Source organism: Haplochromis burtoni, unplaced genomic scaffold, assembly GCF_018398535.1.
Source record: "Haplochromis burtoni strain Fernald_Lab_line unplaced genomic scaffold, NCSU_Asbu1 Contig_64, whole genome shotgun sequence".
Taxonomy (NCBI): domain Eukaryota; kingdom Metazoa; phylum Chordata; class Actinopteri; order Cichliformes; family Cichlidae; genus Haplochromis; species Haplochromis burtoni.
The window spans coordinates 764,324-787,854 of record NW_024582425.1 but is presented as its reverse complement, the minus strand read 5'-3'; the positions used below and the strand labels follow the sequence as shown (position 1 = coordinate 787,854).

The 23,531-nt window shown below is 39.1% G+C and overlaps 1 protein-coding gene across 1 annotated transcript; it reads left to right on the top strand.

Annotated features, from left to right (window-relative positions):
* Positions 1-3,028: 3,028 nt before the first annotated feature.
* On the top strand, positions 3,029-11,842 carry LOC102296874 (interleukin-21 receptor). Its single transcript, XM_005923677.3, has 9 exons — positions 3,029-4,739; positions 4,983-5,076; positions 7,054-7,189; positions 7,305-7,459; positions 7,617-7,768; positions 7,862-8,024; positions 8,382-8,478; positions 8,561-8,645; positions 9,826-11,842. The coding sequence occupies exons 2-9, from the start codon at positions 5,007-5,009 to the stop codon at positions 10,360-10,362; spliced, it is 1,395 nt and encodes a 464-aa protein (XP_005923739.2). The 5' UTR covers positions 3,029-4,739; positions 4,983-5,006; the 3' UTR covers positions 10,363-11,842.
* The last annotated feature ends 11,689 nt before the right edge of the window (positions 11,843-23,531 follow it).

Here is a 23,531-nt window from a genome sequence, read left to right as displayed (position 1 = left end):
GTCACAAAAAAAACACAAAAAAATGACTTAGGCACTTATGCTATGAAGCTAACGATGTGTGACCATAGTCAGTCTAATAGTTGCTTCAACAGGACTTTTGGACCTGGAATCCACAAGTGGGGATAGGTTAACTGCATCAAAACATCTCAGTTTAGTCTTCATGATTAATTTGACACATTACATCCTTTAAACATAATCTCTGGCTCTCTTCCACAGCACGTCTTCCTTCTCTCACCCCAACCGGTCGCAGCATATGGCCCCTCCCTGAGCCTGGTTCTGCCTGATGTTTCTTCCTGTTTCAGTTTCCTTCCCACTGTCACTAAAGTGCTTGCTCAGAGGTGGTCTCATGATTGTTGGGTTTTTCTCTGTATGTATTATTACAATACACAGCCCCTTGAGGTGACTGTTGTGAGTTGGTGCTGTATAAATAAAATTGAATTCAATTCAATTAAACTTTCACCCGAGGCCACAAGTGAGTGAAGGATAATAAAAACAATAAAGATTCTTAGTTATCATTGCCGTAATTGCACGTGTTTTCCTTATCAAAACACCTGGAAAATATGTGAACTACTGATATTTTTAAAAATGCATTTAAAAGTTGTTCAAACTTTACCCTGGAGGTTTTCTTTTGTTTTTTTTTTAAAGAATGTGCTCACAGTATCTTAATTTTTACATTTAGCTGCATTCACACTGTTACTTCTGTTTATTATGAACATTTCTGACTTTTCATTACATGTTATTTACCTTTTATAACATAATGAATTAACAGCAAGGCAAAGAAGGCAAGAAGAAATTGTTAACAACCATCAATAAACAGCTGCTATAAGAGAGCTGACTTCACATTCTGATTCATGAACCTTTTTCTGAAAGAAAATCAGGAAGGAAAAACTGGGAAAGTGTGACTAAAGTTAAACATGAAATGGTGTTTTCAGAGAAAAGAGGGGAGGCTATTTTGAGGAAAGAAAGTAAAAATATGGAGATTACCGTTTTCCTTTCAACCCTAACAAATGCCACGGCTTGAATAACCTCTACAAAAAGACTTGTGTCCATCCCCTTTATTGCACTAGGGTGTAACCATCAATATTAATGCAACTGTCCATTGCCATCAATGCTCTTGTTCAGAACCGAGGAGAAAAAGTCAAAAATATCCACTTTTTTTTTCTTCCACTGTATGTCCAGATTTTCTGTTCCAACGCATTTACAATGAAGCTGAATTCACCTAGACCTTGCACCCCAATACAGGAAGTCTTGTTCAGCGCTCTAATTAAAAAGTCCTATTCTGATTCTATGAATATTATGGCAACACAGAGTTCAGATGGAGCCTAAGGATGGGTGAGGGGATTCACCCAGTACTAACTACCCTGTTACCTACCCTGCCCCTATGGTAAAAAACGAGCAGAGAAAAAGTCAAAAATAATAAAACCAACTTGTAGGTCCACTATGGTTGGGTGGTGGTGGCTCCTCTGGCACTACCTGTTGGCACTACCATTTCTAACTACAGACCTCAGGGACTGAATCTTCAGATGATGTATTCTGCTCATCGCAAGAACTAGATGAAAAAGCACTGCAAATGCCCATTTGCCTCCCCATCACTCTTTCCTATCTCGACGGTCACCGATGTCACCTGATATCCAGCCACACTCTATCATCCTCCATCTTCAACCTTTCACTTCTAACTAAGGCAAAGGCTGCTTCATTGATATTACGTCATTACGTTTTACTCTTTTCCATGTTATACTTAACATAATTTGTCAAGTCAGTAACTATCAGTCACATATGAATTAGGATTATGTATTATCATTACAACACTTAATACCATTTCTCTTATTCAAAATCATGTATAATGACAGTTTGGCGACAAAGTTCTTATATTTTCACATTCCTGCAGACACACACAAATCTACCAAGGTCAAAGCTGGATCCTGTCCACACACAAGATTAAGACATTAGAACAGTGATTTTCGCATTTAACATATTGGCCAAACTTACATTTTGATTATATATTTGATTAAGAATAAAGATGATTTACTATTAACAAATATGGTCGAGGTCGTTTTTAGCATCTGGTATCATTTCAAACATGAAAGTCTGGATATTGTTTTAGACTCTTAGATGCAGGGAGAGGAAAGCTACAGGGCTTCAGCCACTCTCTGTCCCACCTCTCCCGATGACCTATCTGAAAGTGATACTTAGTTATTTCAGTGATGGAGTGCCTTCAAACAGTGATGTTGATAGCTTTGGTATGACGCTTGACCTTTGATTCTAGTCTAGTGTTTTGATTTTCTGTGGCTCATCTGCATGCATTTGCAAACATGCAAACAAAGCAAAGATTTTTTTTTACATGTACTGAGCGATGTCTGTTTACTGTGAATGTGTCTTTTCTCACAATCTGATGTCTATCAGTTTCCTCTCCATGTCAAGTTCTCATTCCTGGTTTGTGAATTGTTCAACAAATGAAAACCTGATCTTTGTAAAGTGAACATCCAAGTCTAGAAATAATTAGAAATTAAAGGGAAACCAGTGGAGGATCTCAGTCATCTGTCAGGATTATATAATAAATAAAATAAAGTGTCTGATGTAGAGAGGAGCAAGTGTATTTAAACTTTATAGACAGTTAAAAGAGCTTTTGAATAATTTCCTACAGTTGCTTAATGCAGCTTCTTTAGCTGTGGGGAAGTGTGATCCATTTTAAGTGCTTGACAGCTAGAATCAAATTTTTGGAGAATGCAATTTTTGTTTTCTAACTTCTCCTCTCTACACCAGATAGTGCCAGATAAGTATTCCCAAGAAAACTTAACAAGAAATGCATCTTGGGACTTCCTGTTTACTTTTATTTGTGGTTGTGAAACGGGAATGTTGTGGAGTTTAATTGTTGAATTGTTGTTAAATATGCACATAACTCGTTGAAACATATTGGTATAATTGCAGTGCAGTAGTAAAACGTCAGTATTTTAACAAGATGATGTATTTCTGAAATGGATGATACAAAGAATCTGTATGTGCAGCGCGGAGCAGCCATTTTCTGGCGAGGTCATCTGTGTGTTCCGGTATTGCAAGTAAACGGAGATTGCTGTGGAATATAAGTGTTTATAGAAAATGTATGTAACACTTCCACATTTTTTAAAGGAGCCTTGTGTGATTTAGCTCTTTGTAATTTGTTCTGCACAGAGAGAGGCCACTGCCGTATTTTTGTGTTTGTATTTTATTTCATTTCCCTTATTCCTCGCACTGGCGCATCTTTTTATTTATCGTTTATCCTGTTACTTTGCCACGTTACCTCTCATACTGTTGATGTTCAGTACAAGTCCATATGGCTGCCGTTTCACAAAAGTGAAGGTCAAAGGACATTTTTGTTTATTCAGTTGCCATTGGCAATAAAAACTGCACATTAATAACCCCAGTAAGTGTGTCCTGTATGGCTAAGCATTTCCCAGGCTACATTTAAAGGACCTTGTAATAAGAATAAAAAAGAATCTAAATCTAAAGTCCCTGCCAAGCTTGTTTTTACAGTTTTTGCAAACAGCTGTGTTGTTGTTCAAAACTTTTTCCACACCAAATGAGATTTAAATCTTGATAAGGAAAAACGTTCAGAGACAGCCATCCTCTCGAGCCTATCTCTAATCAACTTGTGGTTGGTAGCTTCACTGAAGTGTGAGAAACCCAGCAAAAGTCACAAGCAAACCAGTGCAGTAGTTCTCAGATTGGTATTTGTGTTCAGAGCTGTGTCCAGGATCTTCACTTGTTCTAGTGCTTAATTATCATTCTAACATGAAGCATTGATTCTTGTTGGGTTTTTTAGTTCCCATTTATGGGTTTGTAATTGTTGAGCTTTGGATGCCCATTACTTTACTGCACCAGCCCTATTTTGGAGTCTTTGAGTATGTTATAGCTCCCTCATGGTTTCCCTCAGTGTTCTTTCTGTCTCATCTTCCTGCTTCCCCTCTGATGTGGTTCATTCATGTTTCATTCCTTGTTTCATTTATCTACGCTGTTATTTTCTTGTTTATTTTCTGATAACTTCTTTCCTCTTGTGCTTTGTTCAAAGTTTTACTGGAGGTCTGTGCCCGTTCCTTAATCACCGTTTGTGTGTACACCGTCCATTGTTTTATCCTGTTGGTTCTGTGTATCTTTTCTGGTTTGCTCTCTATATTTTGCTGAAGTGTTTGACTTGTTTTGTTTTGTTTTTGGACCTTGGACTCATCCTTCAGCTTAATAAAAAGCTTTTTTTTCCTGCATTGGAGTTCCTTATTCTGTAACCTACAGCACACAGAAATTACTTGTTTGGCTCAATATTTGAAACCTTAAACAAGCATAAATTGTGAACTTGTTGCACTACATTATGGAAGACCATCAAACCACCAAAAAGTAAATACATTTAGGAAGAATCATTTTATTTTTTTTATTTTTTGACAAAGTTGATTTTTAAAAAAAGGAAACTTGCACGTGCACTAAAGCGAATAAAAATGCAACCCTAAGTGACATAAAACAATGTCTCTTTAGGTTTTGTATCACGGAAAAAAAAACTTTAAAGAACCGGATAATCTTCAGAGACTGAACAGTTTTATTAGTACAATGAAACTAAATCAAAAGCACGTGCCCAAACCAAGAAGGCAAGAGGGGGGAAAAAAACCAATGACGTAAAAAAAAAAAAAGACTTCCTGTGATGTGATTGATAAGTTTAAACCTCAGCTCTCTGTCTCATTCACCGTCTGAGACATCAGTGGCACCACAGAGCTGAGGTAATGGCACATTTACTAAAATATCACTGAACTCATGTCAGCTGGTGAATTTATTCATTGTGAAAAGTTATAAACTTGATGCATTTTATTTGTTATTTTCCTATGATAAGTGTAGTTTACGAAAAGATAAATTCCAATCTATTGTAATATAGATGAAATGGTACAAATTTCATAATACTGAAGAAGTAGATAATGCAAAATTCAAAGAGGCTTTAAACATATATGTTTTATTCATATCCACAGAACGATACCTGTGTTCAAAAAGACATGAAGTGCTGGCAGCTCCTGTTTGGGCTTTGGTGCTACGGCATCCTTGCAGTGACCAGCGGGATCAAAGGTATTGCTCATTTGTATGAGGATGTTTTTCACTTAGCTATGGGAAGTCATTAGTAAGGCAGCTTATGGTTTATCTCATCTTGTGGCTGTATCATATCATCCTTTTCTTCCTACTATGATTAACTGCATAGCTTTTAATGTCATACATTCCAGTTGTCAGTAACAGTAGGAGGTTCAGCGGTTATGTTTAAATGTCAAATAGTCACACATGTGAGCTATCATCATATCACATGTTGTTGGTTTTGAGCTTTGATTAATATTTTGATTATTACATATGGAAAGTAGCTTGATGTTTATCAAGTAAAATTGATTGTTATTTCTATTACTGTGGAGAAATGATGTACTTTTTTACTCTGCTACATATTTGACAGCTGGATATGCTGGTTATTTACCAATCAAGGTTTTAAATAAAAAATAAATAGAGTGCCTTCTTAAGGATTGAACCTTTTAAGGGAGTGTGCACATGGGATGACTGAGCTGCTAGCAAGAGATTTACCTGCTAAACTGGTGATTATCAAAATTCAATCAATCAAAATTTATTTATATAGCACATTTTAAAGACCGAAGTACACCAAAGTGCTTTCCAGTAAAATCATGATACAGATAAAAAATCACAATATAAAATATAAATTACAGATATAAATAAAATAATAAATATAAAATAATTACATAATCTAAATGCAAAGCCAGATGTAAATTACCCTAATTAGCCCTGAATGCCAGGTTAAACAAATAAGTTTTTAGACGTGATTTAAAAGACTGAATGGAATCTGATGCGTGAATATGAAGAGGAAGAGTATTCCATAAGCTGGGTGCAGCAACGGCAAAGGCACGGTCTCCTCAGGTCTTCAGCCGAGACCTAGGTTGCACTAAGAGCAGTTGGCCCGATGATCTTAGTGCTCTCTGAGGGCTATACAGACAGAGGAGATCAGCTAGGTAGTCAGGTGCCATATTGTTTAGGATTTTATAAGTAAACAATAAAATTTTAAAATCAATTCGGTATTTAATAGGAAGCCAATGTAAGTTGGCCAGAACGGGGTGATAGAATCATACTTTCTAGTGCCGGTCAAGAGACGTGCTGCAACATTTTGGACCAGATGCAATCGCTGAAGAAGAGAAGATTGGAGGCCCAAGTAGAGAGAATTACAATAATCCAGTCTTGAAGTGATGAAAGCATGAATGAGTTTCTCCAGATCTTTGCGTGGTATATAAGGTTTAGCCTTAGAAATTAGGCGTAGTTGGTGAAAGCTGGTTTTTACCACAGTAGAGACCTGTTTATCTAGTTTGAAGGAGCTATCCATGAAAACTCCAAGATTCCTAACAGCATCAGTGAGGTGGTTAGCAACAGGCCCGAGTGTGCCAGCCAGTTGTCCCAGAGGCATATTTCTATCAAAAACAATCATTTCTGTCTTCTTTTCATTTAAAGTAAGAAAGTTACATGATAACCAGTCTTTGACATCCCTCAGACAATCAAACAGAGGATGTAGTGAAGATGAAACATCCCTAGTCAGGTGGAGGTAGATTTGAATATCATCAGCATAGCAGTGAAAAGAGACATTATGTTTTTCAAAAATGGAGCCCAAGGACAGCATGTACAGAGAAAACAACACAGGACCCAATACCGAGCCCTGGGGCACACCACAGCGAAAAAGGGCAGAAGAAGAGGAATATTTTCCCATCATGACAGAGAACGACCTCTCAGAGAAATATGATTTAAACCATGATAGAACATTTCCAACCTTGCCAAAAGGATATCATGGTCAACCATGTCAAAGGCTGAAGTCAAATCCAATAGAATTAAGACCACAGAGCGCCCAGAGTCAGATGATTACATGGTTAATTGTATAAGGCACAAAAACATAGGAGTATCCAGTGTGTGTTACCTTATCATACACAAGTATAGCATTGAAGTAATCAATACCAGAAACTGTGAAATAATAATTGAATATTTCTTTTCTTCTACTTTTTCTTTTTCTAGCTGATGTACCGTCATGGATGTGTGTGACTGACTATATACACAACATTACTTGTGTCTTCAACAACATCACTGCTATTCCATTGGGAAAGAACAAAACGAACTACAGCCTATATTTCAAGGAGAACTCCGAACACAAGTAAGTTTTTCTTAAATAAATACATAAAATACTTGATTCTTCTTACAGAATTGAAAGTGTGTGTTTCTGCTTCTAAATTCACAAACATGTCCATGTTCTGTTTTTGCTCCAAAAGCCCTTCTTGTCCACTTGTGGTGATGAATCACAGTTACTACTGTGAATGTCAACTCAACAATAAGCTTTGGGCGGATTATAATTCCTATGAAATTGACATTTGTGATGAATCTCAATGCATCAATTTAGAAAATGAATTTATTTTAGCAGATCACAGTAAGTATGAATTACACTTGTAGTTGTTGATTTTGTCTTAATATGTTAATGTGCTTCATTTTTAATGATAGTCTGAAAAAAATATTATGCACCCCCTTGATGCTTAGAGGAACATTTTGATATACCTAAATATGATTTGATTGATATTTCTAATCAGTTCAGCTGAAACCTCCGCCTGAGCTTGTGTTCCAAGAAACAACAGAGACTCTCAACATTACATTTAAAAGTCGGTATGATAACCATTTATACCTTGGTGGTTACCTCATGTATGAAATATTACTTCAAACACCTGAAAGCAGTGAGAACAAAGTAAGATGAACTGTTATGTGCAGTATATTTACTAAGAATGTGTTTTATTCTAAAAGAATCAAACAATAATTGTTTCTTTAAACGTTTCCACAGACTTTTACGGTTCCACCCCAAAAGAAGTTTGAATCTATTAATCGGAAATTGCACCTGAAAAATAGTGAATATTGCATTAAAGCAAGATATAGACCTCAAACATATAGTGAAACTTGGAGTGAATGGAGTCAACCAACATGCTGGGAAAACAAAGCAGAAGAAGGTAAAGGACACATTTTTCATAAGTAAAAAAAGGCCTCTGTTATCTGGAGCTTTCTAAAAATATGCTAACAGTAAAATTCAACTACATTTGCTTTAGCAATTTTATGACAATGATAAAGGAATGGATTTTTAGGTTTATTTAATGCTATTCATAATCACAAAGATAGGTGGGACGCTGCTCGTGTGAAGCAGCCTTTTGTTGTCTTGTGAGGTGTTTTCTCTGAACAATGTTTATCAAAAACAAGTGCTACTCTCTTCCCTTTCTCTCAGCGCTTTTGTAAAATACCACAGATACTTGATAGATAATGGAGTTGCTGCCATCTTTGTAGTGTGAGTCAATAATTCTGTGTAATTTCAGAACCAGAAACTTTATTATTATTATTGGCCAAATATCTGTTCCCACTGTGTCTGGTTTTGGGAGCTCTGCTGTTTGTATTCTACAGTCCAGCTGCAAGGTAATTCATCTAAGCTTTGGAATGATTGCATGTCTGATGAGGATAATGTGCCTCTTATTCATATTTTGTGTCTGTGTGGCAGGATGAAGATAAAAACTCTGTCCCACACGCCATCCCCGGCTCCTTTCTTTCAGCCTCTGTATCAGCAACATAAAGGTGATCTCCAGGTAAGGTGATAACATGAGTGATTTCTGAAGAAGCTTAATTTTAACTTCTGTTAAAATCAATTAAGTGCAGGAATCCTAACATAAGGGTCACAATGGAAGCACAGTGCAAAATGACACGTTAGAAATGAGATGTAAGAAGACCACATAATTAATGATAGATGTGTATAAGCTTTATACACATCTATCACATAGTAATGATAACTTCACAGTGAATTGGTCAAGGTCCATGGGTAGGCAGATAATCTGCTGTGGTTACCCCTAACAGGAACATCTCTGGCATCCTTATTTATTTGATGTGTCAGTCAAAGACAGCGTTCATAGTGTTTGTGACATTTTAGTAACATTCTGATGCTGCAAAAAATGTGAATACCAGCATATTGTCAAACTAGAAATGCAAACATGCTGAGTTTAGTGTAAGGATGTGTTCTGTCTATCATGTTGACCATCTGGTAACTGGTGATAAAAGAAAGCATTCAGCAAAATAGGATTTTGACAGTTCATCAGTTTTACTGAAATAAACCCAGTGGCTGGAAAGCAAACCCTCAATCGTGTGACGCAACTACAAGTGACTTTAGATAAAAAGTCGGCGCATCATTAAAACATTCGTCCTGTGCTACCATATTCATACCAAGTTTTATGGCAAATCACACAATTTTTGCTAACACGATTCAGTTAAAAACAGTTCATGGAAGCACAATACTCAACTCTGCACTAGAAATATGAGTTGAAGAGTTCAAGGTAATCCCCTCAGAAGCAGAATGAGACCTTTCAGTCAGAGCAGGGGTGGATGGCCAAATGATAACAAACAGTGCTAAAGCCTCACAAACAAGCATGAGAAGTCTGTTTCTGTTCATGTAGCGGTTCTACAAATGTCCCTCCTTGAGTTAGTTGTTAGACTTTATGATACTGTTTATCTGGCTGCTGTGAGAAAAAGCTTTCCCCGGTCAATAGGACCAGAAATGAACCACTCAAATATGGTTGCAATGACAGATGGTAAAAAACTGCAAGTAAAAAAATAAACACCCTAAGTCAAATTTGTAACGGCAGCATGTTACCGTGACAAACCATTAAACATCTATACTGCATTGGTGCTTCATATTCTGAGAGTGCAGGTAGTACACAAGTGTGCTTTTTTCTACTGCGTCACACCTGATGCGTCTTCATTTTGTTTAATTTGCAGGAATGGCTTTCTTCGAAAGGTAAAAATGTACTAATGCACAAAGCCGATGAGGGCATGATAAGTGATAGAGTGGCTGTTGTGCCAGAACCCAACACGAAGGACCCAGAAGAGACCCAGACCTTCCTAAACCCTCCAGTGATTCAGCTGGCATTCCCTCAGTGCCAGACCTCCTACGTTGGTCTGCCTGGGATGGATATGGCTCCTGCTCCTATAGCTATGGTCTGTCCAGCTAACACCTCTTATACTCAGCTCCCCTGCTCCGTCTGGGAGAGTGGCAGGGAGGCAGAGATTGCCTCCTCTCCACCTGAAGATGTCCTGGATATCAGCTGTGTTGACTCTGGCTGCAGCTTTGAGGATGTGACACAAAGCCCAGAGTGCAGTTTACCAAGCAGTCCTGTTGTTGAGACTCTAGCACCATGTTACTGTAGTGATTACTGCATTCTTAACAAAACAGCTGAAGGTGTTGTTCCTGTTTTACTGTCTAAAGAGAGCAATGTAAAAGTTTCATCTGATTCCCAGCATGAGCGCGAGAGTTAAAGCAGGAAATGGTTCTGTCAGTTTGTTTGGAGCCAAAGAAATTCATAAGAGTGGTGGCACTGACAGCCACGGCTGTAGACCACATGGCAGGAGAGATTCCATGAAGTGGCTTGAAGCTGGCCAGTTCACTTGTTGCAAGTTGCTGTGTGTTCTTGATAGCAGCGGGTTTGTGCTTGAACTTCATACAACATTTACATCTGTTCAAATGTATGTGATTATCATTTTTTATGACAAAAACATAAAAAACACCATATAACACATAGAGTAGGCTTCTGCTTTGGCTGATTTGCATATGTTAACACTTGACGCATTCTGACTGCAGAATGTTAAGACGTGAATGTTTGTGAATTCCACTAGAGCTTTGGATGATATGATTTTCTGTAGCTGTATGGGGAAAGTGTTTTGTTCTGTTTTTTTCAATTTAATCTACCTTATTTGCAATATGTTTATACTTTGCATTTAGCTTTTACTAAGAAATCAACAATAAAAGAGATAAAGATCCATATCTATGCTTAAATCAGTAACTTTGTTCTTGTTTTACTGACTTATGAGAGATGTGTTTGGATCTTTCCTGGATCATTATCCATCTCCAAGTTGTTGTGCAGGTGATGCAAATATTCAGTGGAAACGATTGTTTTGAAATTTTCCTAAGGGAACAATAAAGTGTAACCTCAATACGAAAGTTTTACTATTTATTTCTCCAGTCAACATAACCAGTGCTGTTTTTGTGGGTCTTTTAGTCTAAAGCAGCTTTAATTTTTAGCCTGCAGATGACAGTCACCATGGTGGACTGGGATGCTTTGTAACAGCCATGGAAATTGCTTTTTCATTTTATTCAGCACACATTGGTTTCTTTAACTGTCACTTCTAAGGTGAAGAATGATGTTAAATGTGACAGATTGAGAGGATACTCTTTTCATACACATGCGTACAGCACACAGTGACAAATTTCTCCAGTTTTTCGCACCAAAATGAGATCATTCAGAACAACTTTCTATTGATTTTCAGTTATTTCTACCATTTAATGGGATAAGTGGCCCCAAATAATGCTAGCAAAATTCCCACTCACAGCATAACAGGGCCTCCAGAGTCCCTCATAGTACTGATAGATTTCTCGTCTCTAATTAGTATGTAGCTTGGGCAGCAACACATATGTACCAAAAACGTCCTTCTAGAAACAAATAATAATCGCACTTGCAGACCATCTAGGGGCAGAATTATTAGTTTTAGTGTATTTTATGTTTGTTTTAACTTTTGTTTTTAAATCACGTTTGTTTCAGTTAGTTTCCAGAGTGGATTTTCTTGTTTCAGTTAAGTTATTTGTTTGAGAATATTTAGTTTTAGTTAGTTCAGTTTAGTCTTCTTAATCATTACTGTATGGAGAATATATGTCAGAGGTAAGATTTAGGAAAATCTGTAGCTATTACAATAAAGAAAAGTCTAACTTTTGAAATCAAGTGAAGGTAGTTTTAGTGTTTTAGCTTTTTTAATTGTATTTTTTAATAAACTAAAATATTATTCACATCTAGTTTTAATTTTCACCTCGGCTTTAATTAACTATTACAACTTTGATGAGAGCATATACAATCCATTTGTAGAATCACCATCAAATTGACTTTAGTCAAAAATAAGGTTTTGATTTTTTGCCATCCTGAAATTATATTTCTACCATCATTCACTGATGTTGTGCGAGTGTGTTAAAGATTTAAACTTAAAACTACAGTTCCCTGTGACTCCTTCGGCGGCTGCGGCCGAGCGGACGTTCAAACACCACCGAAGAAAAAGTCATTCGGCAGAATGGGGTGATTTAAATGTGGAGGTTTAACTGAGCTTTATATCGTATTTCTGGCCTCTCTAAGAATTTCAACACCAGACTGTGGCTGTAGAAACTTTCCTTTCCCCCGGTGCTGCTGTCATCTGTTGGCGGCTCGTTGTGTGAGTAACTTTGGGTAATAACAAGCCCGACTTCTGCGGTTGTACACCATATTTGGCCGAAGAGGAAGCCGCGGCTGTAAACACTGACCCACGTTATCTGCGGCACCTGAAACAGCAGGGTGCAGGAGCACCAGAGGATGGTGGCCGAAAGGGACAAAGACATAAGAAAGCTGGGGTCCAAGTCAGACAAAAGTAAAAGTGAGCCGAAGGTGCTGCGGCTTTAGGTGGGCAGAGTGCGGCAGGATGAACTTTCCTGCTCTGTCAGCAGCGCTGAAAACAGCCGAACAACCACTGAGTCAAGTCTGGTGGTAAGTACAATGAGTCGATATTGAATTAGATGGAATCCACCCACTCATTTTTCTATTCATCTATCTGTTCATCACATGTAGGTGCAGCTGCTCCTGCACAAATTTCCCCCAAATGCCATGACACAGTGGCGGCTTTTCCCCGTCAACACGCCCACTGTGGTGAGCCCTCACCTGTTAAACAGGACCCCAGTGGCTATCATTGGTTGCAGGTGTGTGAGGCCAGTTTGCTGGCCCAGCAGGGAGGGTAAGCATCAAGCCAAGTAACATTTGTCAAGAAAAACTATAAGAAAAAGATAAGCTGGGGCTGAGTGAGTAATAACACTGACTAGGCAGAACGATGCTTCTCATGCGTGTTTGCAAAGTAAAACCCCCAGATAAGGCTGTTACAGTAGAAATACATTACGTGAGAAACGTGATTCGTGGACAGACGCCTGAAAAAACAGTCAGGTTTTAAAACGAACGAGGTAGTAACAGGTAATTTAGCTTCCCTCCTACACAACTACAGGTTTCAGTCGTTTGTGGTTGGCAAAGTGTGCATAGATTTACCCATGAAGAACCTGGGGCAAAACAGTGAGCTGAGACTGATTTACTGATACTGCAGTTTTAATGCCAGTCTTTAATCAGTCCGAGGAAGGACCTCCAAACACACTAGAACTTATCACATGATTTTCACTACACAATACTGCCCAAAGAACCCTAGAGAAAATCTGCAAAAAAAATTTCTACTAGTCTAAATTATCCATTCATTTATTCTCTTGTGTGTAGATGCACTGTGTCGTTGTGGATGTGGTGCAGGTTATGTATGAGGACGGCAAGAAGGACAGTTTTGCAGCAGAAGTGACAGATGGATTCAAGGTGAGGTGGGATTACATCAGGTTTTCAGGTCTGTAGTCAGATTAGAGAGGAGGTGGAGGTATGCACTGAGGAGAAGAGGAATGAAAGCCAGCAGAAGCATGACAGAATTCATGTGTGTGAATGAGACATGGTGTTAGGGTGAAGCAGCAATGAGTAAAGATAGCGAAGGTGGATGAGTTTAAATACGTGGGGTCAGCTATCCAATGAAACAGACAGCACAAGAAAGGTGAAGAACAGAGTGCAGGCAGGTGGAGCGAGTGGATTTTTGATAAAAGGATAGCTGCAAGAGTGAAAGGGAAGGCTTACAAGATGAGACCTGTTATGATGTTTGGACATGGCCACACTGACAAAACACAAGAGGTGGAGCTAGCAGTGGTAAGATTTTATTGAGTAACCAGGATGGATAAGATTAGAAATGAGTACTTCAGAAGGACAGCTCAGGCTGAAAATTTTCAAGACATTGTTAGAAAGGCAAGGCTGAGATGTTGTTGGACATGTGCAGAGTGGGTGTAGTGGATATAGTGGAGAAAGGATGCTGAAGATGGAGCTGCCAAGGAGGAAGAAGGAGGACATGTAGGGGGTTCAGTAGCGGTTTTTGATACGGGCGGTTGCCCGGGGCGGCATCACGGGCATCGGCAAAAAAAACAAACAAACAAAAAAATTGCTCGTACTCATGCTGCCCCGACATCAGCCAGCGCGTATTGGGAATTGTATAGGCACCGATCGGTTTTCTATCGCCCATTTGCTGGGAGTAAGGGCGCCCTCTGTTTGCGAGGTGTGCCTGCTGCTTGCGGCACAGGAAGGAGAGGCCGGGGCGGCGGGGGATTCTCTTGCTGGCTGGAGCAGCATCTAATAACCAACTCGCAAAATAAAAACAAACATGAAAACACCAGACATCATGATACAGACTTATAATTTGCACCGATGTTTTTTCGAAACGTGAAAAGTGAGCGCGAGAGCCCTCGGTGCGCCTGCTTGCTGCTGAAGTCAAAGTAAACTTTATTGTCATCTCCGCTACATACAGTGAAATATATAGAGAGACGAGACAACGAGGCTCCAGTTACAGCAGTGCAAGTAAACAAACAATGTATATAAGAAGAGTAAGAAAATAATAATGTTTGCCCGGGGCGCCAAACAGGCTAGGACCGCCACTGAGCGGGTTGGTGTGGCAGAAGAGGATGCTGAGGATTGAGTGAGGTGGAGGCTGAAGAATAAAAATGAGAACTTAATGTATGCAGTACTCATTTTATACAAAAATTATCATGAAGCTAAAAAAGAGCATCGTGACAGATATCTTGAATGCTAGGAAAACAGGGAAGTGGAAAGAAAGGGAAACGAAACATGACTTAAGTGAGCAGCAGTCTCCAGTGCTTCACCTAACGAAGCAACAGCTGAACTGTTTTTCTAGAATTGTCTTATCTCACGTGTAGCAGAAAGGAGGAAATAGTCTGCTCAGACAAACACTTTGCACTACTGGAATCACTGTGCATGGTTTAGGCCAGGGAGTGTTCCCAGTGTGCTGGGAGGGAGCTCAGCAGGGGTCTTGGAGGTTAAAATCGGCTAATATCCGATTCGACCGCACTGGGTATTCACGATCTCTCTTCAGGTAATGTTTAGAAGACTTTACGGCTGCAGTGAATGTGTGAAAACTGCTTTCGAGTAACATTATGAAACTTTTGAGGGAAGTACTGAAAGTGGCTTCTTCATTTTAATGATTCATCGCATCGATGCTGAAGCACAGACAGCGCTGTGTGTCTAGGTGGAGGCTTTTCACACCATCTTTGAGTGCGACCTGCCAAAAGAGGTTTTAGCACAAACGACAGCGCTGTTGAAAAAAGATTTTTTTTAATGTATTTAGATAAACATTTCATCTTCATAACTGCCCATTATTAACGACATTTTTTGATCACTTTAAATACATAAACAGCACATCAGTCAGAAGGAAAACATAAGTACACTTCTAGATTTAAATTGGAGTCATTAGTTCCAGATTAGGTGACACTGTCTAATTTAAATAATGTGCATGTAGGCTTTACTGCCACTTTAAGGTACTGGGGGTAAAAAAGTGTGGGGGCATTTCTTAGAATCTGGTCAAGAGCTAATAACATGTCTAAAATATATGAAACATATCATGACACTGTAAGAAACTCTTTCTTTTGGGCTGGCTTCGTTAACGATGTAAATTTCATTAAAATGTTGCAGGAGGATTTAAACAGCAGGAAGAAAATCTTCAAACATGTTGCAACAGAGACTGGTGCACATTTATGCAAAAAACGTCACGGAAATTAGTGCCGATTGCTTTCGTGGAAATAACCTCTGGTACCAAGAATATACTAAAATGAAAAATGTAACATGTGTTTGTGTTTTTGTTGAAAGCATATTTGAGAATATAAATTTCTCTTGCAGTGCCATTTAACGATCTATAGGCACTGTTTTAAACAGAATTATCAGTTTGCTTTTCTAGTTGTGGTAAAGAAGCCAAAATTAAAGCCGTAGGATTTATTTCTTTTTAACATAGCTGAGTTTCAAACAGCTCGGTTTGTTTAAAGCTTATACATCTGACACTGTTGATGGCTGTCACTGTAAAATCAGCCTGTGAAATACATCGTCTTTAAGTCCAAACCTCTAGAAATGTAGCTTGAGGAGTTAAGTCACCACATGATTGTAAAACAGTGGTAACAAAGACATTTAAATTATAAACATAATGCACAAAATATACATTTTTAATTCAGTTACTTGTATATTTTTTAACTATCAGCCAGAACTACAAGCACCGCTGCAGAATGTGTAGTCTTTAAAGTAATCTTTGTGTGTTATTTTTGCATTTCAGGTATTAGATTGTCAATACAAGTATCTAAAAATTGTCTTTTTTCCTGCATTCCTTGAAGTCCTTCAAATCTTTCATTTCAGTGATGTGTTGTGTCATTAAAAACAGTGATCATGGAGAAGCCTGTCACTGAGAAATGCATCCTTTCTTTTCCCAGTGATGCTAATGACATATCTTTACAGCCTTCTTTCTACAGCCCGGTGCACAATCTTCATTTATTTGAGTTTTCGTCAGGATTTTCTCTTTATTGTCTCTGAATATTGAATATTTTTCTTCATCACTTCGATGAATAAGTCACTGTTGCTAACAATCGGGCTATCCTGCCTACTGCCTTTCTAGCTTGAATACTTGGAAAAAGAACGGTGGTGGGCCTGCTTACTTACCCAACAAAATGTATTCTACCCTTTTGACATTTGCTGAGTCAGAAAGATGTAGGTTGAAACCTCTTTATCAAGATGCCTTTTATAAATTATAAATATTTGATTCATAATTAGCTTTGAAACCAGGTAGTTCACAGAAGATGTTATCACAGTCACTACTTAGAAAACCACCAAGTTACTGTCCCTTAAGAAAGAATTCAGACCCCTGTACTTTAAAAAAAAAAAAAAAATCTGTTTTGGTTTTAGTGACAAAGTGAACTCGTGTTTTTAGAAATGTTTTGCAGGTGGCTTTAAAGGTCACAGGTCACGTTCTGGTTAAATTCTGGTTAAGTAAATTCAACCAAAAATTAAAAGGACATCATCAAAGCACAGATCTCTGGTGGTTACAACACCATCACAACCAGAGATCTGTGCTTACTGTTAAGAAATAAATCATGATACCACTACCATGCTTCAGTGTAGTGATGCAGGTTTTGGCACTACTGATGGGAAAAATAAAGAATTTATATCCCTTTAAGAGATAGATGATAGATGGATCTGAATACTTTTGAAATGACTGTAACTTCAATTGAAAAACACAATTAAATATTGAAACTTTTAAACACTTGTGTTCAGACATAAAGATTTTTTTAGATTCTCATGAGCACTGATCAAGGTCCACTGATCAATGGCCATGACTACCATTCACAGATACTCTAAAGCTCCATTTCATAGATTGTTTTTTTTTTTTTACTTACAAAACTTTTTGTATGAGGTCACAGCAAATGAATCCCCCCAAAATGGGCATATATAGATGTGACTGTGAGCACAGCAGCTTGAGCCACGTGCTTTTCAAAGCTTCTGTCTGTCAAAATGCTTCAGGGAAGATAAACTGAGGGGCGTGCTAAGCCCAGTATAAAATAAATAAGGATTATTTTGAGCACTGAATAATCAAAAAATACTGCACTGTACAAAAGTCTCGAGTCACCCCTCATTTCTTTATCCTTTGTTTCCAGTAAGTCGAGCTTCCTTGTGATGGTCATAAAGTGGTCTCGAGTGATGGATCTCCGGGTGTTTTGAAGGTCTTTCCAAGTTTTTCCTTTTGACATTGGCTGTTTGTTTTTTGGGTTTTTTTTTTTTTTTTGGCTCATTTTAAATAAATGGCCTGCATTTGTATAGCGCTTTTCTAGTCCTTAAGGACCCCAAAGCGCTTTACACTACATTCAGTCATCCACCCATTCACACACACATTCACACACTGGCGATAGCAAGCTACATTGTAGCCCCAGCTGCCCTGGGGCGCACTGACAGAGGCGACAGAAGCTCTGTTCCTATACCAATACATTTTCAAAGGAATGTTTGTCATCACGTAACAGACGGCTTAGCAGAGATCTATGAAAAATGCCAAAGATAATACAGTATAACAGGCATAAAATAATATTTTGGCATCAACAATGGATTTCAACAGAGCTTCTAATCTCAGCATTGTGTCCGTCGTGTCCTTGGACAAGTGGAGAACAAAAGAAGAAGAGGGCTGGTCTAAAACGCTGTCTAGGAAACAATCCACCAAATATCTGACACAGAACCTGAAAGATCCATCTGACCCTTCAGATCCGGGGTCCCCAATCCCAGTCCACGAGGGCCGGTGTCCCTGCAGGTTTTAGATGTGTCCTTGATCCAACACAGCTGATTTAAATGAATAAATTAACTTCTCAACATGTCTTGAAGTTCTTCAGAGGCCTGGTAACGAACTAATCATGTGATTCAGGTGTGTTGACCCAGGGTGAGATCTAAAACCTGCAGGGATACCGGCCCTCGTGGACTGGGATTGGGGACCCCTGCTTTAGATGATCCATCTGCTGTTCACTAAAGCCTCATCAGTAGAATGATGGTTGTCAAGAAGCCATTTTTAAGAAAGTGGGTTACGTTCCACCCTTAAAGGACTGGGGATAAGGGAAAGTTACAAAAGGTTTCTGTGTTGAAAAAAAGGAGACAGGGAGCCAAAATGGTTCAATTAAAGGGTTTTAGTAATGTTTCTATTAGTAATTAACCTAAAAGAGATAGACAATCCACTATCACCTTTTAAAGAAGGAAAACAAAACCCAGGAGTTGATCATTAAACTGAGAAGCTAAAAAGGGTTAGTAACCAAAACGGACTCCTCTCCACAGAGCAAACAGCCACCACGCACAGCTCACTAGCTCAAAAAACCAACAAGGCTCTCCAGTGCTAGAGCGCACCTTTTTCAATTAAGTACTCTTAATTGCCGATTAGTCAGCTGTACAAAAAAAGGGCATCACCTAAGGCAGGAGAGATGGCAGGACACGCCCACACGAGTTGTGTCAATCTTGGCTGTATTCTGTGTGCTGTTGTTATATTTTTAGTTCTAAAAAATTTTATTACCATGAGTTTTCTCAGTTAGTAAAAAAAAATGTTGGTCTTGTTGAGGGTGAAAGGTAAGTTTGTATTCACTGTGAAACCAAGAAGACTCTTTGTGTTTCCCTTCTGTAAACCCTTTGCTTGGCACTCAGACATGATTCTCACCTCCTCAGGAGAGTTTGGATAAGCCATTCTTTAAATAAAGCTGTATAATGTATATCGCTATTGTTGTTTTTTACATTTTCGATGATCAGGATTCAGTGCAGTAGCAAATTCTTTACTACTGTTTGTTTCAGTTTGATTTTTCTCACAGGGGTCTGAAAGACTGAAACTCCTGAACTTGGTTTAAAGTTTTTCTAAGAAGTGTGAGTAGGTTTGGTTTGCTTCCTCTTCCTCTTCTGAAAAGGTGGTTACTGTGCTTCCTGCCTTTGCACTCAGAATACACCAAGCAAAAGTGACTCAAGGATGTGTACTAATTTCATTCAGAAGTAATAATAATAATAGTAATGGTATGGTTACTGTGTTTAACCATGAGTTTGTCATGTCTTATGTTTTTAGGTTTTCTAGAACATGCATATATTCTGTGTTGTCCACAGTTTATTGTCTCTGTTTAATTTATTTGCTTTTAATTCCTCCTTTTTATAATTTTTTGGTAAATTTTAAAAATAAATTAATGCTGTTTTAAAAAAAGTTGAATAAAAATGAAATGTAAAAAACAAAAACAAGCATATTTTGAATGTAAAGTGGTTATTTTTTTCTGAGTTTTCTTTATTGTTTTACTTATTTTACCCAGTGAATAACATTTATTACTAAAGATCACAACCTGTAGATCCTCTCTAGATATGACTAAATGTAACTGCTGGTTCAGATTACAGTCTGTATATCCTGTAGTTACGCTGTACTGATAGTTACATTAATTGTTAACCACATGTCCATCCATCCATTTTCTTCTGCTTATCCGGGGCCAGGTCGTGGGGCAGCCCAAGCAGAGAAGCCCAGACCTCCCTCTCCCCAGCCACCTCCTCCAGCTTGTCCGGGGGAACACCGAGGCGTTCCCAGGCCAGCCGAGAGATATAATCTCGCCAGCGTGTCCTGGGTCTGCCCCGGGCCTTCTCCCGGTGGGACATGCCGGAAAACCTCACCCAGGAGGCATCCTTGCCAGATGCCCGAACCACCTCAACTGGCTCCTTTCGATGTGGAGGAGCATCTCCCGAATGGCCGAACTTCTCACCCCATCTCCACCGTTTGGAGGAAGCCCATTTCCACCGCTTGTATCCGCAATCTAGTTCTTTCGGTCACTACCCACAGCTCATTAACAGCACAGTTAACAAAATGTAACAAAAATAATCCAGATTAATGTCCCATAGGGGGGGGGATGAAATAAACTGCATAACCATGTGTTTGTGCTAGCAAAATGCTATCAAGTATCAAGCCTGGTGATAAATGTCTGTTAAGTAACACTTCTAGCACGTTTTTAAATGTTGACTGCTTATTGGTTCTATATTCTAAATCTAAATAACTTTTTAGACTGACAGACTGAATGTGAAGCAAAAACTCCTCATTCTCAGACAAACAAGTTGATGTGTGAAGGTACTGCTACAAGAGTCCGTCTGAATTATACCGGATCACAACAGCTACGGAGCACAGCTCCAACCTCTCCGTATCATCAAACATTAATGCACAATAGACCTTATCATGTCAGTAGCAGACGTACGTCCCTATGTCAGCTCCACAACCCATGTGTGACCATATCAGTTTATATTATATTTTTGCATCATTATTCTGTATTTTGAAATCATAATGGATTAGAATTGTTGAGATAATCTGTGGTTCTGTTCTTACAGCGTTACTGTAACATCAGGTTTCCTTTTAATTTTCAGGCATGCAGAAGTTGGACCCCAAAGGCCTTCTTCCTTTGACCACAAAGCAGTGGACCTCCACTGCTCACAACAGGGTGGACCCTTGGCTGCTGGTTCTTACCTTCATGCAGTTGCTCTGACCCTTCAAACAGGACCAGTTTGCCTTGAGAGCCCCTGCCATCCTCAAACTCCCTCAGAGAGTGGAGCTCTTTGGATCACCCTGACACTCAAACCCCTCTTAGAGTACAGCTGCTGCTCCGTTTGAGATGGTCTGGGCATCTGCTAAGGTGTAAGTTGTTTCAGGCAAGTCCTGCTGAAAGGAGACAGATCCAGGACAGACTGAATGGATTATGGGGCACATTTATGAACAGTCTGCACCAGAACAAAACCCTCTTTGGCTGTTGAAAATCTACTGTCAATATTTACTAAAGAGCTGCAATGTCACTTTTCCCACGGCAGGATGGTTCAAAGCTCTGAGTGCAGTGCCTTAGCTTTGGCTGTGCCCTGTAGCGCTTCACTAATTCCTCTTCCTGAGTCTTTAGTTTGGTTTCCTTTGTTTAATGCATTGCTTGCTCTCTTGCCCTATCAGTGTTGTGTGAATTTGCCCAGCTTCGTGTATCAGGACGTGCATCTTTTGCCTGTGCATTCTGCTACAGGAGCTGAAGTGACAGATAGGCAGAAGGAGGTCAGACTGCTACCTCCATGACTGGACTATTGTTCCACATAATTCACACATAATTATCTACTTTCTCCATAACCAACCAACCAAATATAAGGCTGCTGCTACCTGTCAGTCACAGCTTAATGAAACTGCAGCCAAACAGGAAGGAACATTTACAAATACGTAGTACTTTGGTAGATGCAGCTCCAGTCAGTCTAAGAATAGCACATAAAAGGCTTTCTGGTATCTGACAACACAAGTGATTATGTATCTCTTTTTTAAGCAATACTTCTAGAGGTTCTCGTTTCACTGGAAACCATCAAAAAGCAAAACAGCACTGTTCTAAAAATACCGCGGTCACGAAATTCATCTGCTGTGTGAACCTCCAGATGCTGAGACGCTTCCTCTGCTGCTGCAGTCGGTACAGGATTTAAGAACGTTGGATCACAGACTCTGCACTGAGCCACAGCTGAAGAAGAAAATGATAAGTATCACCAGATGTTGGAATTTTATCAGTTTTAACTTGTGTCAGTTTTCACTAACGTTTGCATGTGATGACTGGGAAATGTTTTCTCTTTATAAGGTTTATTAATAATTTTAGAAAACATGATAATTTGGGCCACCTTATAATGCAAGTCTTAAATTATATTTACTCCTCAGTTGTTTTTGTAGTTGTCCTTTGCTCTTATGAGCTAGTGCTGTTTTTTGCTACTTTAGCATTTTGCTTGGTGAAGTCTGATGACTGGTTGATTCTCATCTTGACTTTCTGGGCTTGGCGGGTCAAACTGAAGATGATGTAACTTTAATACAAATAAGGTGGACTGTGCCACAAGGAGGGGAGGGAGTTGTAATTAGGGCGGCTGCTGTGTTCGCTTCGTATTACTCCTCACCCCCCACCCAATCCTGTGGCTTGTCATGTCTTTCACAAAGTTGTGCTGTGGACATTTATGTGCTTTTTGTGCAGAGGAGTTTTTTTTGTTTCCTGTTCTTATGCTGTCCTACCATGGAAGCACAGCATGAGTAGAGGTCTCTTTTTTTCCTCTTGTACTTTCCCATTGTTGTGTATATTTCAGTGTTTTTCTGTAATGCTGCCGATCTCCGACTTGTATCCCCATGTAATGTCTGTGTTGTGTCTATAAGGTCGGGGGGGTCCCATTTCACTGCAGGGCAACCTGCATGTGGCGAATAAAGCTTTGATTGATTAATTACTGTGAGACTCTTTCTTCCTGTGGTTCTGCATTCTGGGTCTTTGTCAAAATAAACTGAATTTTTACCAATAAACATTTCTCTTTAATTGTAATAACAGTTTAGCGGTTTATGTACTTCTGCAAATGTATATACTAATGAGTTAATGTGCACGTCATTCTTTCTGTGCAGATCTCTTACTTCGATCTGTCTGGAGGTTTGTCCAACAAACACAGTGTGTGGAGGACAATGACAAAGCTTTTTACTAACGCTTTGGCCAAAAACATCAACTGGAGGGGAAGAAATAACAAGCACAAAGTAGAGAACCTCACCATCAAGAGAGTTATCCTCAGTGAGTGTGCTTCTACAGGACACATAAGAAAATATGGTGTATTTTAAACAGTTAAAGCATTTACTTACTTTCATGTGTTCACTTTTACCCCTGCAGACGCAGTCAGGCAGAACTCGTTCTGTAAGGATGCCGTGGACGAGGAGATAGAGAGGTATATAAAGCGATGGCTGCAGCTGGCAGGAAACCGAGATGGAGGAAGAAAAAGAAGACAGGAAAAGGGAAAGGAAGCGACCAGCATGGGGAACTACTGTGTAGAGTAGCACAAAATGCATCTGCAGCACATGTTATTTTGACTCTTACATCTACAGCATGAGATGAAAAGAAAAATACTATCCCTCCAATGAATGCTCACAAGGCTGGACTCATCATGTCGTGTTTGCCTGTCATGTGATGCTACATGTAAGTTAGGACCTGATGGACACAACCAGAAACACAAACACAGTTACTTTTT